This window comes from Haplochromis burtoni, unplaced genomic scaffold (assembly GCF_018398535.1).
Source record: "Haplochromis burtoni strain Fernald_Lab_line unplaced genomic scaffold, NCSU_Asbu1 Contig_9, whole genome shotgun sequence".
In the NCBI taxonomy this organism is placed as follows: domain Eukaryota; kingdom Metazoa; phylum Chordata; class Actinopteri; order Cichliformes; family Cichlidae; genus Haplochromis; species Haplochromis burtoni.
Window position 1 is genome coordinate 3,582,975 of NW_024582370.1, and position 15,714 is coordinate 3,598,688.

A 15,714-nucleotide genomic window follows, 5' to 3' on the forward strand; every position below is an offset into this window, starting at 1 on the left:
CACACACACACACACACACACACACACACACACACACACACACACACTGATGAATGCATCAAGAGCAACTGGGGGTTCAGCATCTTGCCCAAGAATACACGTGGACTGGAGGAGCCAGGAAGTGATCTACCAGCATTCAGATTGGTAGATGGCCAGCTCTGAGTCACCACTGGCCCTAGGAGGCAGACTTTCTTAAAAACACTCTTTTGCAAACAGAAAGCCTGGAGAACTATTTGCTCTTGAGCAATAGTTCTCCAGGCTTTCTCAAGGTCTCTCCCAGTATTTGTTTGGACATTGGCTGTGTATTCACTCATTTCCAGCCCAGTCTGACAATTTCAGGGAAATTTTTTTTATTTTTTTTTATTTGTTAAGTCACTTAACACTGACCTACTATGAATCGCTCAAGCATAAAAAAAAATGCTGATGCTGTATGGTGATGTGTCCTAAAAAAAAAGGTAAGTGAACAAGTGGTGGAAAAACTCTAAAGAACTATCTGCAGCAGAAGAACACTATCTGAAAGTCATATCCATAAAATCAGTGGAAACTGGTCTTAGGGAGTGATTAATCCAACTTTGATTTTGGTTCAAATGACCATCAGTATGCATGGACGAGTTCAGAGAGAGATAGAACAGTGAATGTCTAGAACTATCCAACCCAATATCACGGCAAAATGTGTAATAGACACCGAAGCATGAAAAGGGCGCACATGCAGAAGTTGCAGTAAGCAGCAGTAACAGCAAAGGGAAATATTTTATTTTAATCAAAATTAAAATAATCTTGGGAACGTGTTTAAACAGCCATCATTACACATTAGTTGCCTTGCTTAAACGTTTCTGATGATTAAGGACCCTTGAATATATTTTATAGGGTTTTTTTGCTCACTACCGACTTCTTGACTGTAAATATATTATTTCTCCCTGTTGGTAATCGTCTGAGTTTTGTTCTGTTCCTTGGTTTGTGTCACCTTTTTGTGTTCAGTCTGTCCTAGACTTGTCCCTGTGTTTCCTTCCTAGCATCACTGTATGAAGTCTGTCTTGTCTCTGTGTGTTTCCCTTTCTGTCTTTGTGTCAAATCTGCATTTCTGTTCCCGTGTTCTGTTATTTTATTTTGTGTTCTGTCTTATTTTGGTAGTCTTTCATGCTGTCCCTCATTCTACTTTGCTGTGTGTTTCCCTGCTTCTTGTTCCTGTTTCCTCCAATAAGTATATCCCCTGGTTTTTATTTTGTCTGGATCACAGTTGACTAGTTTAGTTCAGCCAGAATAAAGGTTTGTTTCTTTTCAACTTCTGTTCGAAACCTGCCTGCCACATCACTTCACATGACACTGTCACAGTTTGGAGCAGCATTTCTGCCAATGTGGCTGTTGATCTTGTCAAAACTGATTGAATTGTGAACGCAGAAAAGTACTAAAGCCACACTGTCATACAGTAAAAGGATACTTGGACAGAAAAGACAGTGTTTCACTATCAGTTGTGGATTGGCCTCCCCAGACTTGAACATTATTGAAGCAGAGTGGGATCACCTAAAGCACAGGTGTCCTACTCCAGGCCTCGAGGGCCGGTATCCTGCAGGTTTTAGATGTGTCCTTGATCCAACACAGCTGATTTAAATGACTAAATTACCTCTTCAACATGTATTGAAGTTCTACAGAAGCCCGGTAATTAACTGATCATTTGATTCAGGTGTGTTGACCAAGGGTGAGATCTAAAACCTGCAGGACACCGGCCCTCGAGGCCATTAGCTCCCCACCCAACCTAAAGGAAGCTAACAGCCAAACGTGAGTTTGGATATCCTTAAGGAAGCCTGGAAAACTATTCCTCAAAGATACGTTACATTATATACTATTGTAAGGTCTTTGCCTTAAAAAGTGAAGCAACTGTTTGATTTGACACTACATAAATAAAATTGAATTGAACAGAAAGAGCTTGTCTAAGAGAGTTCAGGCTGTGTAGAAGAATAAAGGTGGTGATTCCAAATATTGACTTTCAAGCTGGTTAGAAGTGCACAAACTCTGGTTTTGTCTTTTATTCTGTATTTTTGTTCATGTTTGCAAAATGCTGAACCTATTTCCCATTGTCTTAGAAAAATACAAGGTGTGGCTCAAGACTTTTGCACAATACTGTATGTGGATCAATATTCCTTCTGGGTGGTCTGTTCCAGCTGTGCTTTCAGTCAATAAATTGAGCTGAACCTCTAACCAACATGGCTATTCCACTTCTCCCTTAAACTCCAGCAAAAGAGGATGAAGTGATTGCGTATTCGCTCCTGTAAGAAACATTTTCATTAAAAATGGAGGAGAGGTTTGATCTACCTGGGATCTCATCAGGCATCATAAATAAGCAAGTGTCTTTTGCCCCCAGTGCTGCTGCACAACAAGAAACACATCACCTCACCAAAACACTTATACATGATAGCAACATCTGTCTCAGGGAGCAGCTGAAACAGACCCTGAAAATGAAATGAGGATAACACCAACAAAACAGTTCTGTAAAGTCATGCCAGCACTTTACTATGTGTTATACAGTAAAGCACAGAATGATGCTAGTGCCTATTGTTGACTTTGTTATGCATGTGCGACTTCACAGAGAAGCAATCAGTCATAAAAACAAGGCCACCAATACCGCCTCCGCTGCAAGAACATCTGTGTCAGACTCCTCTGCGTTGTGATGCAGCAGTTTGGGAACATCAATTCCTGGTTGGCACTGCAGCTAATGAGAGGCTACATTCACATCAATGAACATAAATGAGCAGATGAAAAAAAACCCACCAAAAAAACAAAATGTGTGGATGAAAATTTGCAGCAGATGGAAAATTTGCATTCAGTATCAGCCGAACATTGCCTATTAAGATGTAATGATATGCAGCATATTACTGGCAGTATGTCACAGAGCAATTACAGCACAGTGATTAAGTGAAATCCCGTTTAGCTGCAAAATAAACATAAAGGTGTTTTAACAGAAAACCAGGGCAATCTCAGAGCATTAATGAAACTACTTCTATAAATCGGTGCAAGGAAATCGATGCAGTTAAACAGGCTACTTTCCAGTAAAAATCAATTATTCACCAAAAAAGGCCTACAAAATTAGAACAGCATCAATATTTTATCTCCTTTTGTTATGTTTTTTTTTTTTTAACAAAAGAAGATAAAGCTAATCTCTGCACCAGGATGTTGACAACGCAGCCTTGAAGCAGGCTGTAAAATGTGGGGAGGGCATTGCCTGCTGTGTGAACCCAGACTAAAGAGAAGATGCACTAAATCATCCACTGGATTGATTTAAAATGATATATTTATGGAGCAGGTTGAGGAAATGATGATTGTCTGCTTTGTTAGCTCCGCAGTTCACTTCTCTGGGTAAATAAGAGATCAATGGACAGTTTGGCTGTTAAAGCTTAGTGGTGCATTTTCTTTCTGACACTAATTCCCTATACCAGAGTGCTGTCCTTTGTCTTCACTGACTGCCCTTATGACAGAGTGCCACCTACTGGTGAAGATGGACTTAGTACTAAGTTTATTAAAATGTGGTGGTGCCAAGAGAAGCTGCTACTGATTTGGCTGACTTCCGGCTTCCTCATTAAGCATCTCCTGCAAGTTCTGGAGGACAGATCAGTGGGTTTTTTAAATCTAAAATAGTTTTGATGACAGCTCCAAAGACCTGCTTGGCTCCATTACAGGAACTAATTATAAAAAAGGGTGGGAGGGGGGGGCACAGGGAAAAGAAAACACAGCACTGCTACACATAATGACATGGTAAACTGTGCTGCTTATATGATGTAGATTTCTTAGCTATGAAAGAACATGCGTTGTTTAACTTGGCAATGTTCTTTGTACAATTCAGCAAAAAAAAAGCTAAATCAAGATTTTGCACAATTTTAAGGCAGGATATCATCTCTCTTTTTGATCACAAACAAGATTTTTGTTTTCCTTTGGTTTCTGAGCCCGAGCCAGCTGTTTGAAGTTCTTGACTATCTGACCTTGATCCTACAGTATGTTCCAGAAAATCTTCCCACATCCACAGAAGCTCACCCACACACCGTCACTAGACCTAAAATTCTGTCCCCATTGTAAAGAGACAATGTGTTTTTTGTTGCTCCACTTCTCAGGCAACTTTAAACAAGTTCGTGACGGTAGAATGTTACGCTGAATGCAGCGCTGTCCACTTCAGTGACACAGGAAGAGTCATGAGCAGATGTATAACCACAACCAGGCAGGGTTCGACTTGTTTACTGCAGTGCCGGAAAATGACACATATTGTGTGCAAATCTAGGTTTTTACCCCGAAGGAAAATGCTGCATTTATCTTACTCTGTGTGAGTTCAAACCCCTGCAGCCCCACGTATGGTAACAGTAAGCGCAAACACCAGCAAACACACATCAGAGGGAGGGATAATTGCCTGCCTCGACAAGTCTAAAGTAAAATGTGCAGAGGCAGTTGAACTGCTGTCTGACTCACTTCCCACCTGCTATCAGCTGCTTTTTTCTCAGGACTTTTTTTTTAATGAGGACAGGGAAATTCCCGACTCTTTTCCCATTTTTCTGAGATTGTGGTTTTTAAAAACCTGCTGAATAGACTTTGCCGTGCTCAGCTTTGCATTCTGGGAGTGTAACGGTTAACTGTTTTTCCTTCCCTGTTCCTTGTGGCAGATTTGAAAAAAACAACTCTTTATAAGAGTTACGAAGGCGTTGCTCCATATGCAGTTAAACAATCCAAAATAATATTTAGGGCAATCAGAGCTCCCACCATAGCCCATGGTGTCACTCCTTGTGGCTGTGCTTTGGTTGGCACCCGCCCATAAAAGGCCACTGCTTATGACTGGGAGTAATTAGCTTTTAATGGTGGTGGTGGTGAAAGATGGCTGTCCTTAAAGTCAACATTACTCCGCCTGCCTTAACTTGTTCTGCGGTGGCAGCAGACACTGTCTGCCCCCACAAGTGGCTCTCAGCCAAACCCCTCTGTTGCTTTTTAGTGATATTATATAATGACAGTACTTCACACAAATTGCCTGTAGCATTATTTAAAACGATATCTCCCCGGGGTCGTATGGTGGCCTAGGGGTTAAGGCGTGAATGTCTACCACAACATACCCAGTTCACTTCCTGCTGTGGCCCTTTTCTCCTTTTATGACTCCCCATTTCATGTTTTAATCTACAAAAAAAAACATGAAGTAAAAGTATACATCTCTCTTCGTGACTTCTTTCATGATAGTTGAACAAAGCTACATGTTCTCAAAGACTTGAGCTGATTCTGCAAGTATTTACAAAACACCAGTTTACATGTACTCATGTTGGTCTGAGATTTCTCTGTCACATCCTGTTTCATTAATCAGTGCCAGTGTGTCCCAATCCTGTAGAGTACCTGAGACGCAGAGGAAGGCTATGACTGTAGCAGTCATTATGGACTCTGTGCCAGGGAAATAACACAATAATTGGACCATGAACATGGCAAATTTGAACTGCATTGATCAGGTTTGCACTGCACCGTGTTTCAAAACTTATTTCCACATGTCTTGGCTGAGTGTAGCCATCATCTTCTGTCATCATCAGAATTCTGAAGAAAGATTCAGGATTAACTCAACCATAGATACGGTTTGGAGAAGTTAAAGAAGGAGTAGTTGAAGAAGAAGACCTTCAGTGTTTTGTGTTGCGTGTTTTAGAGTAAACATGATAAAGGATGAATTGCTACTGTTCGGATTGTCAGCATCACTATTATTGTTTTTTTTAGCATATAAAATCCCTGATGTTGACGATAGTAATAAGTATATTTTAATTGTATCCATTTTTGTATCCATTTTTCCCATCTCCTAACATCCCAACATTTTATTAGATTTGTACAATAAAGCATGATATGGAAAAATATTGTGCCAATAAACAAGAAATATTCCCAAACTAATGGCCTGCATTCTGATTATCATTGACGAAGTAGAATAATTACTCCTGTCTACTGATCCAGGGAGACATGAGTCAAACTTCCAGCCTCTTGTGCTCCTACACTCGTATTCATATGACTCTTTTCAACTTTATGACAACTGTGTAAAGTCTGTTCATGGAAATATTTCTGTCAAGTGTTTCACGCTGACTTATGACTCATTATAGACAAGCTGTTATATGAGTGACCCTTGAGGGATTGGAGGGCACAACATGGTTTCCGCCCCTGGCATTGACTTGTTTTCATGAGTTTTTGTTTTGGTTGTGTCATTTGTTATGTGTGCTGTGCTACAATGATCTTAGTGTGACAGTTTCACCCACAAGCACGCATAGTATCTGGACAAATTATGAAGTGCTACAGATATTCAGAGACAATACATGAGACATACGGGTAAAAACTGTTTTAGTTTCACTGCTACTGTAGTAATGAACTGAAGAACATGGAGCGATCAAAATTAAAAGAAAGAAATACAGAGCCTGTCTTGGAAAACCAAAATAAACATGCGTAAAAACAAAACCATTCCCAGAATAGCTGCAAGACTCAGCAGACTCAGCACAGGCTGCGTAAAGTACCTGGACGTGGTGACGGGGTTACATTTCCTCCACATCAAACCAAGTAATGCTCCTGATTGTTGCACAATCTCTGAATCCCACCACAATGTCAGCAAGCCAGTCGTCATAAAATACAACACAGCTGAAAAACGAAGCTAGCCAAGGAACCACATCAACTGTCGCAGACAGGAAGTGAACTGCCTGCTAGTAACATACCATAAGACATAAACAATTTGCTTTAACAAGGCAGTTTTAAAGTAAACAGGGCATGTTAACAATTAAGGGCAAAGTTGCAAAACTGCAAACATTGAATCCAGGCTGGCTGAAAAAAATGAGGGTATGAATTACACTTTGGTGAAACACTCACACAGTTCTGCTGCCACCGTTCAAAACATTTCTTGGCTATAAAATGGTGTTTTTATAGTATCTGCATGTGTGTGTGTTTTTTAGCAACCCCAGGGAAAATACACAGAGGCCACAAATGATGACTTTTTTGGTATTACATAAGTTAGTCATTTGCACAGTAAACCTAATCCAAAAAATCCAAGCCACTTTAGCTGTGAGGGTCTAGCAACTCCACTCTGATATTATCCAGTTCACTGCTGACGCAGTCGGCCACCTCATATGGTCACATGGTGTGTGCCAACAGACTGAGCTGTGAATGAGGGCGAATTTTGGAATGATGCCATGCAAAAATGTGTATTTTTCAAGGTTTTCGGCCAGACGTCTTTTTGGGAGCACAGTGGTGAAACCAAATGAAATGTGGCATTTGTTAAAATGCATGGAGCCATGTTCATTAAACCTTTGACGCCATGTGAAATCAGAGGCAGATGTTTTGAAACGAGATCTGGGAATCCTTTCCGGAGCTACAAATAAGCAGAAATAACCGTTAGATCATGTTAAATGAAGAAAAAAGGGAGGAAAGGGCATTACATTAAAGAGAGATTTATGTCAGCTGTTGCTTTGAGGCTGAATAGAACTGCTTTATTCTGCACTAAACAAAATCAGTGAACCCAAAGATATAGCAGAATATCAGGGCATGCAGTGTGCTACAATGTAGCTGGCAAGATGAGACATTTTAGACGGTGAATTTTTCAGTTCATTTGCAATAAAATGGTTTAGGTTTGTTAGTAGGAGTCAGTAAAGGCAACAAATGTCATAAAATTTGGAACACTGACATTTTTCATTCTTCTTAAATCAAATTGAGCATAACGTTAGTTCAAGAAGGCCAAAGAATTCAAGCTCCGATACAGTCCCGGTAGATCAACTGCCAGCACACATAAGCTAATGGCTAATGGCTCAACTGATAAATTTCTACACATTCAACTTGCAAATGTTCCATATAATGTGCCTACAGTTGCTGGCCACCTGCAAGCCACTTTGAAACCCAGCCCCCATCTCCTTTGTGACTAACTTAATATATCTGTTTTAATACTGTACTGGAGTCCTCCCTTTTTTTCATGTACTTGGAAGGTAGGGATGTGCGTCCAAAAAAAGAGCCATATCGCCAAATATAAGTGGCAGTATATTTATTTATTTACTTATTGCTATTCTGTTAAAATATGTTAAAGTATGAACTCTTTACACAGCAATGTAAAATATACACATTAAAAACAGAGTACATCCTCTTTCAGTTCTAAGGTTTTACATATCAGGACATAATATAAAAATTGGTTCTGTGCAGGTGCTAAAATTATTTAAATACTGAGATGAACAATAATGAATGGCATACTGTCTTGTGCCATATCATTAGTTATTTAACAATAACCACAACAAATGCAGAAACTGCACCATGTGACTCAATAGCTTGTAGAACCAGCTTTGCAGCAAAAGCAACTTTTCAGCTTGAAGTGATTGTTTTCAGTGATGTAATAGGATTTATCAGTCTGTCACATCATTGTGGGGGGATTTTGGCTCTTTTTTCTGTCCAGCATTGCTTCAGTTCACTGAGATTTGTGGACATCTGGTAACGCGTGGCTCTCTTAAGGTCTTGCCACACCATTCTAGTCAGGTTGAAATCTAGACATTGAGTGGGTCGTTTCAACACCTTGATTCTTTTCTTTGTCAGCCACACTGTTTTAGATTAGCTGGTGTGATTGGGACCATTGTCCTGTAGCATGACCCCGTGTGGGCCGACAGATGGTCTCATATTTGACTCTAGAATACTTTTTGTTTGTCATGAACTTAAACATCTAACATGCTAACTAAATATTGTAGGGTGTAAGATGTGAGTGTTGCACTGTCTGACCTTGGGTTGATTTTGGTGGGATGTATGGAAGACTTAAATGCTTTCCACTTTTCACACGATGGACATTAATGGGAAATTGTCTTAAAACTCTTCTCACATTGATAAGCAGCAGCAGTTACTTCTCAAAGATTTTTGCTGATGTCTTCCCTCGTTGGCTGCTATTTCTTAATTCCTATGAAAGCAGTACTTAGTTTCCACACACTGTTTCTGCATTTTAGCCAAAACTTTTTGTTTAATACATTTTTCTCATGACGTTGTATTTAATAATTCTAATGATTCTCGTGATACTTAACCTTAGAAGTCAAAAAGTGTGCACTTTCTTTTTCATGTGACTTTAATGGCACAGGTAAATGGCCTGGAAGTTTTACAGATATGTGAAAGATGTGGACCATTACTGCTGCTGTTCAAGGGAAAACAAAGCGAATTGCAGACATAGAATTAAAAATATGTTCTTCGTGAGAAGATAACATCATTTCTAGTGTACGTCAACAAACATTACCAAATGGCAAACAAAGGATGTATGTGTCAAAATGTATGAAGCATCACCCACACCAGGAAACCATGAATTCAGAGATGCGGAAATACATCTTCCTCAATAAACCACAGGTCCAAAATTTCAACCCTCCTCTTCAGTAATACTGTATGCACACCATTTCCTTTACCAAAAAAGGTAACCCAACAGCTTTAGGTCAGAGGATGTGCATACAGTTCTTTGCATTTCCAAGTTTAAAACTCAGTCTAGTTCTATTTACAGCCAACTGATCTTATAGTCATTCACTTTACTTAGTAAAACATTATTCTCAAGTTCTTGGACAAGACATACCCTCTCTGCTTTTTACACAAGACATTTTGACTCTGCAAAACGAGTTGTTTATTTTCCTGCATCTGTGAAGGTACTAAGTAAACATGTTTGCACAGTAGAAAGGATGTGTTCACTGACAAAAAGCCCCATATCTGTAGTCTTGACCATTCATGTGAGAACAAGTGAGTCATGGCATGCTAGCTGAGACACATCCTCTCCCACCTTGATATTCACATCTCCCAAAATATCAACATTTCATGGTTCAGCATTCACACAGCAGTACACATAGTTGGCATTCTCTAAAGATTAAAGATTAAAAAACAAGTTTTCCTTAAGTCATATCTGTGTTTATGTGTTTTTCAGTGATGTCTCAAATTGTTATGAAATCAATGCGTGCATGAGAACTTTATGGGAAAAATAGAAAAACATTTGACGCAGTGCTTCTTGCCAAATAGGACATGTTAGTAATTGCTAATGAATTGAGTCATTCTGGGGATAAAGCAATTGAAGATGTTGCACCAGTAGTTGGCAGGCAATGATGAAGCAGTTAGTTCCCAAAAATCTGAACCACAAAAAAGCATGTAAACTGCAAAGGAAGTAAATGTGAGTGTGTGCTGATTTCATTGTTACCATTTATGATGATACATACTAATGCTTAATGCAGCAAATACAAGAAATCATTAGGTTACTGCCTTAACAAAGCAACATTTTCTTTCCAAGTTTTCAATGCGATCCTGCGTCTGGCTTGACCTAGTTTCATGTTTCCTTTGGTTTCAAAACTTAACAAAAAGAGGAAACAAGTTGTATTTATGAAAAAAGTGGAAGCAGAAATCTTTTTATATCAATAATTTGAGCAGAAATAACAGAAGTGTCTAGCTGAGTCCCATGATGACACGATGAGTGTGTTATGCTTTAAAAATACAAAATTTAAAAAAAACAACAACAACTTCACTGTTCAAATTTAACCTTTTGTTTATTTTTTTGTTTAATGGTGTTAATCTCTTTTGTTATTTCCTGAATGGTTTTTATGGTGGTTTTTTTTTTTTTTGGTGCTTTTTGAATGGCTGAAAACACATAAAACTTTCAAAGTACTTCATCATTTCCTAATTATTTTTGTGAGTATCTTGCATCATACATTATTTATTTATTTATTTTAATCAAAATACAAAACAAGCATTGCTGTTTACCAAAATTGGTCTTATCAGCCATTGCCAGGTAGTCATTCAGTAACACTCATTTCCAGTCTGACAAATCTACCCAAAACTACATTAGGTCAGTCACTCATTAGCTGTTATATGTAAAGCTAAAAGTGGATATTTGGAAAGTCCCCATGTTCATTCAACTAATGCAGTTTGCCAAGATGTATGTAGGAGGGATGCGGTTTTTGTGTGGGAGGGGAATAAGGTCAGGTGACTAAGAGTTTTTTTGATGTATAAATACAAGGATCCCTAACCCTTAACCAGCAGCACATCACAGCAAGACTACAGCAAGAGCCTCCAGTCAAAACGAAGAAGGGAGCCAAAGCTGCAGCAAAATCCAACATCAGAGGAGAATCATTTTGGCTTTTTTTTTTAGTTTGGTTCTTTTGGTCTGAGTCCTTGCTGACTGCAAACTCTTAGTAAATATTTTTGTTATATTTTGCGCCAGCCTACAGTAGATCTCACCATGAGATGCTGTACTTTACTTGTGTGTTTACTTTTGGGCATAAGCACACAAAACGGATGGAGCCTTCCCCTGAAGTCCGTCTTTGTCACCTTTCCAGGAGACATTCCCAAAAACATGACTGATTCGGAGCTGGCAGAAGTAAGTATGAGGGCTATTTTATTCAGACAAAATTGCATAAGTGGGATATTTAACCAAGCTATGCAGAAAGACAGTGTAAATACAGATAAAGTTAATTTCTGCAGAAGGATTGTAACAGTAACACAGTAATGTTGGTTTGTCGTGTTCTCCTTCCAGAATTACCTAAAGAACTTCGGCTACATGAATACTGTGGAACGCAGTGGCTTCCAGTCTATGGTGTCCACCTCCAAGGCTCTGAAGAGGATGCAGAATCAGCTGGGGCTGGAGGAGACTGGGGTGCTGGATAAAGAAACCCTGGATGCTATGAAAAAACCTCGCTGCGGAGTTCCTGATGTGGCCAACTATCAAACCTTTGCAGGAGACCTCAAGTGGGACCACAAAGATGTTACTTATAGGTGAGCAAAAAAAAAAAAAAGTCACTGAGTTCACTATGTAAGGGGCGGACTGTGCAACGAAGTTCTGACTGTGTATGTTATTTTATCTCCTCCACAGGATCCTTAACTATTCCCCAGACATGGATAGCGCTATCATTGACGATGCTTTTGCCAGAGCGTTTAAGGTGTGGAGTGATGTGACCCCTCTGACTTTTACCCGTCTCTATGACGGCACGGCTGACATCATGATATCGTTTGGCAAAAAGGGTAATGTGCTTTACGATGGTCGTTTGATTTGTTTTATGCGCGCTGACGCAACATAGTTGCATAGAAAACCAAACACTAATGTGAAGTGCACATTTCTATTCAGACCACGGAGACCCCTACCCATTTGATGGTAAGGATGGCCTTCTAGCCCATGCCTACCCCCCTGGTGAGGGTATTCAGGGAGACGCCCACTTCGACGATGATGAGTTCTGGACCTTGGGGAAAGGAGCAGGTAATCAGAAACACCGGCAACAGGCATTTGTCTCCCCCTAGTGTTCACTTTAAATGTAATTAAATGTCCGGTCTCTTCTGTCTATATAGTTGTGAAGACTCACTTTGGAAATGCGAATGGCGCCACGTGCCACTTTCCCTTCAGTTTTGAGGGCAAATCTTACTCCACCTGCACCACACAGGGCCGCACAGACAATCTGCCATGGTGTTCCACCACAGCTGACTACGACAAGGACAAGAAATATGGCTTCTGCCCAAGTGAACGTAAGCTTGACACTGTATTCTCCAAGGCAAATCACATGTCACAGGTCACCCAGATAAGCGGATTTGCTTTTGTGACATGCTGACTTCTATTCTCTTTTCATCCTAACAGTTCTATACACTTTTGATGGAAATGCTGGTGGAGCTCCATGTGTTTTCCCTTTCACCTTTCTGGGGGAAGAGTATGACAGCTGTACCACAGAGGGCCGCAGTGATGGTTACCGCTGGTGTGCCACCACAGCCAACTTTGACCAGGATAAGAAATATGGATTCTGTCCCAGTCGTGGTGAGGGAACACATAAACCACAACACATAAATGCAGTGCAGTGCTGCCACAGTGCCGTGTTATTTTTGTTTAACTGCTGCTGTTATGTCTCTGTTTATCCAGATATAGCTGTAATTGGTGGAAATTCTGAGGGAGATCCCTGCCACTTCCCCTTTGTGTTCCTGGGTAAGGAGTATCACTCATGCACAAGTGAGGGACGAGGAGATGGCAAGCTGTGGTGCAGCACCACTGACAGCTATGATGATGACCAGAAATGGGGCTTCTGTCCTGACCAGGGTGAGCAACAAACACAAGGCAGAAAAAAAGAGGAGGTTAAAATGAATCATCAGTCATTAATAATATTTAATATATTTGTCACAGGTTATAGTCTGTTCCTGGTGGCTGCCCACGAATTTGGACATGCGCTTGGCCTGGATCACTCCAACATTAGAGAAGCTCTCATGTACCCCATGTACAGCTATGCTGAAGACTTCTCCTTGCATAGCGATGACATTAGCGGCATTCAGTATCTCTATGGTAAGCGTTTCTTCTTAGCATGCGGCATTAAAGTGTTAATGTCCCTAACTTCGCAGCAATATCTCTCATGAAACTATATATTTTTTCAGGAAGTAGAACTGGCCCTGTGCCCACCCCACCTAACCCCAACCCCCCTACCGCTGAGCCCACTGAGCCCACTGAACCCACCACCACCACTACTGCAGTACCTGTGGATCCAACCAAAGATGCCTGCAAGCAGGACACATTTGACACCATCACTGTGATTCAAGGAGAACTACATTTCTTCAAGGATGGGTGAGCAGCTTACTCATCCTACTTTATTGCATTCTTCTTTTCCAAACAAGTAAAAACAAGATTTCCAAGCACATGAAATGTTAAATTTTGTGTGTCAATTTTATAGACATTACTGGAAGATGTCCGGGAGCAGCAATGCAGGGCCCTTTTCTATTTCTAACAAGTGGCCTGCTCTTCCAGCTGTCATCGACTCTGCCTTTGAGGACAGTCTGACCAAGAAATTGTACTTCTTCTCAGGTAATGAACCCTCATGCAATGTTTAACAGCCTGTATTAGCCAACAGTGCTGACAGTCTAATAATGATCATTTTATTGTTTACAGGGAGCAAATTCTGGGTTTACACAGGACAGAATGTTCTGGGTCCCCGCAGCATTGAGAAACTAGGCCTGCCCAACAACATTCAGAAAGTGGAGGGAGCTCTGCAGAGGGGGAAAAGCAAAGTGCTGCTCTTCAGTGGGGAGAACTTCTGGAGGTAGGTTAAAACTCAGCCTTTACAGTCCTGAATTTAAGAGAAAACTGCTACTTTTTTGCCATTTTAATGACATTTTCTCTCTTTGTTGTGTTTGATCTAAACAGGCTGGATGTGAAGGCCCAGACAATCGACAAGGGCTATCCAAAGTTTACTGATGTTGTCTTTGGTGGTATCCCCAGTGATGCTCATGATGTATTCCAGTACCAAGGTAAATAAACTACAAAATGTAAATTTTCTCTTAAGTTTAAGGGGGAAAAGCCCCCCAAAACATCAGAAAAAACAGCAGTAGAGCACTTTAGGGTGTTTGCTTTAATTTATATTAACTTCATTATTTTCCTTATAGGTCACACTTACTTCTGCCGGGATCGCTTCTACTGGCGTATGAATTCCCGCAGGCAGGTGGACCGTGTTGGCTATGTCAAATATGACCTGCTCAAGTGCTCATCAGACACCCGCTACTGAATACACACATACTGAGCTGGGAGTTGTAATGTGGTGGTACCCATTTCTCCCAGCTGCTGTCTGGCAGAATGTGACAGTGTTTTTGTGTAGCACCTGCTGTGCTGATTTACGTGCTTTCTGGGATGTGAATAATTGTCTTTCAGTCATACTGGTTATAAAACATGTAGCGCCGGCCTAAAAATGTGCCAAAGTCCCAGTACACTAGAGCAAATTGCAATGTTTGGCACTGCCTTCCCTCAGTCTGATTGTCTGTGAACTGATGGTTATGGTGGCCTATAACAGAAACTTAATTATTCTTAACAGCGCTCTGGCTCAGACCCCGGAGCTGCAAAATAATTACCATGTCTGACAGGCTCAGACTATTAACAGTATTAGATTATTTTGATATTTATAGCAATATCTAACATTAATATTATTTTTGTCTCAAACTTATTTGTTTTGTACGATTATTGTGTGTGTTTTTCTGAAAATGGCTTCAGAGCCAATTACTTGCACTGGAAGACAAGGTATGTCTCCTACACATAAATTATTAAAGAGGTTTAATACATTTTGTAGGGATGCACCAAATATTTTCTTTACTGATACTGATATGATCAAAATTTGAAGTTTGCCAATGGCCGATGTTTTTGTTTTGATTTATTATTTATTCACCCTTTGTGCAAAGAAAACAAAGAACTGCCATTGTTAAAAATAACAGTTCATTACTTTATCTTTGAATATTAATCTGTTTAGCCATCAAAATTGATGCGATACAAGAGATATCATGAACTAGTATCAGTGATTGCCATCTTGTTTGTGATAGGCCAGTGGAAGTCAATGAGACCGATATCAATCGATATTAATATGTTGATGTATCCCTAAATGTTTCTATCAAAGTCTTGCCTATCAATGCAATAAACTTTCTGTGAAAACAATTTAACCCTGTGAGCAGTATTAATCATTCACTAAAAACACACTGAAATGCTTTGAAGACAATTCAAGACAGCTAAAACATACACAGTGAAAAGTGTACACACTTGTGTTAAAATGCCAGAAAAAATAAGAGCACAATAAATCATTTCAAAACCTTTCTTACCTTTAATGTGACATATAAACCAAACAATTCAATTTTAAAAAACAAACAAATATGTTACAGGAAAAAATATTTGTTTAAAAACTAAACAATACAATGAGCTTATTGCATAAGTGTAGACACCCTTCAAGTAATGCTTGGTTGAAGCGTCTTGAGTAAACACGCCCCCCC

At 39.9% G+C, this 15,714-nt stretch overlaps 1 protein-coding gene across 1 annotated transcript; it reads left to right on the forward strand.

The window, feature by feature from the left end:
* Positions 1-10,978: 10,978 nt before the first annotated feature.
* Positions 10,979-15,385, forward strand: mmp9 (matrix metallopeptidase 9). The gene is made up of 13 exons (XM_005914873.2): positions 10,979-11,326; positions 11,483-11,721; positions 11,819-11,967; positions 12,071-12,199; positions 12,289-12,462; positions 12,572-12,745; positions 12,848-13,021; positions 13,106-13,261; positions 13,351-13,537; positions 13,644-13,774; positions 13,859-14,009; positions 14,114-14,217; positions 14,353-15,385. The coding sequence occupies exons 1-13, from the start codon at positions 11,189-11,191 to the stop codon at positions 14,469-14,471; spliced, it is 2,025 nt and encodes a 674-aa protein (XP_005914935.1). The 5' UTR covers positions 10,979-11,188; the 3' UTR covers positions 14,472-15,385.
* Positions 15,386-15,714: the final 329 nt, after the last annotated feature.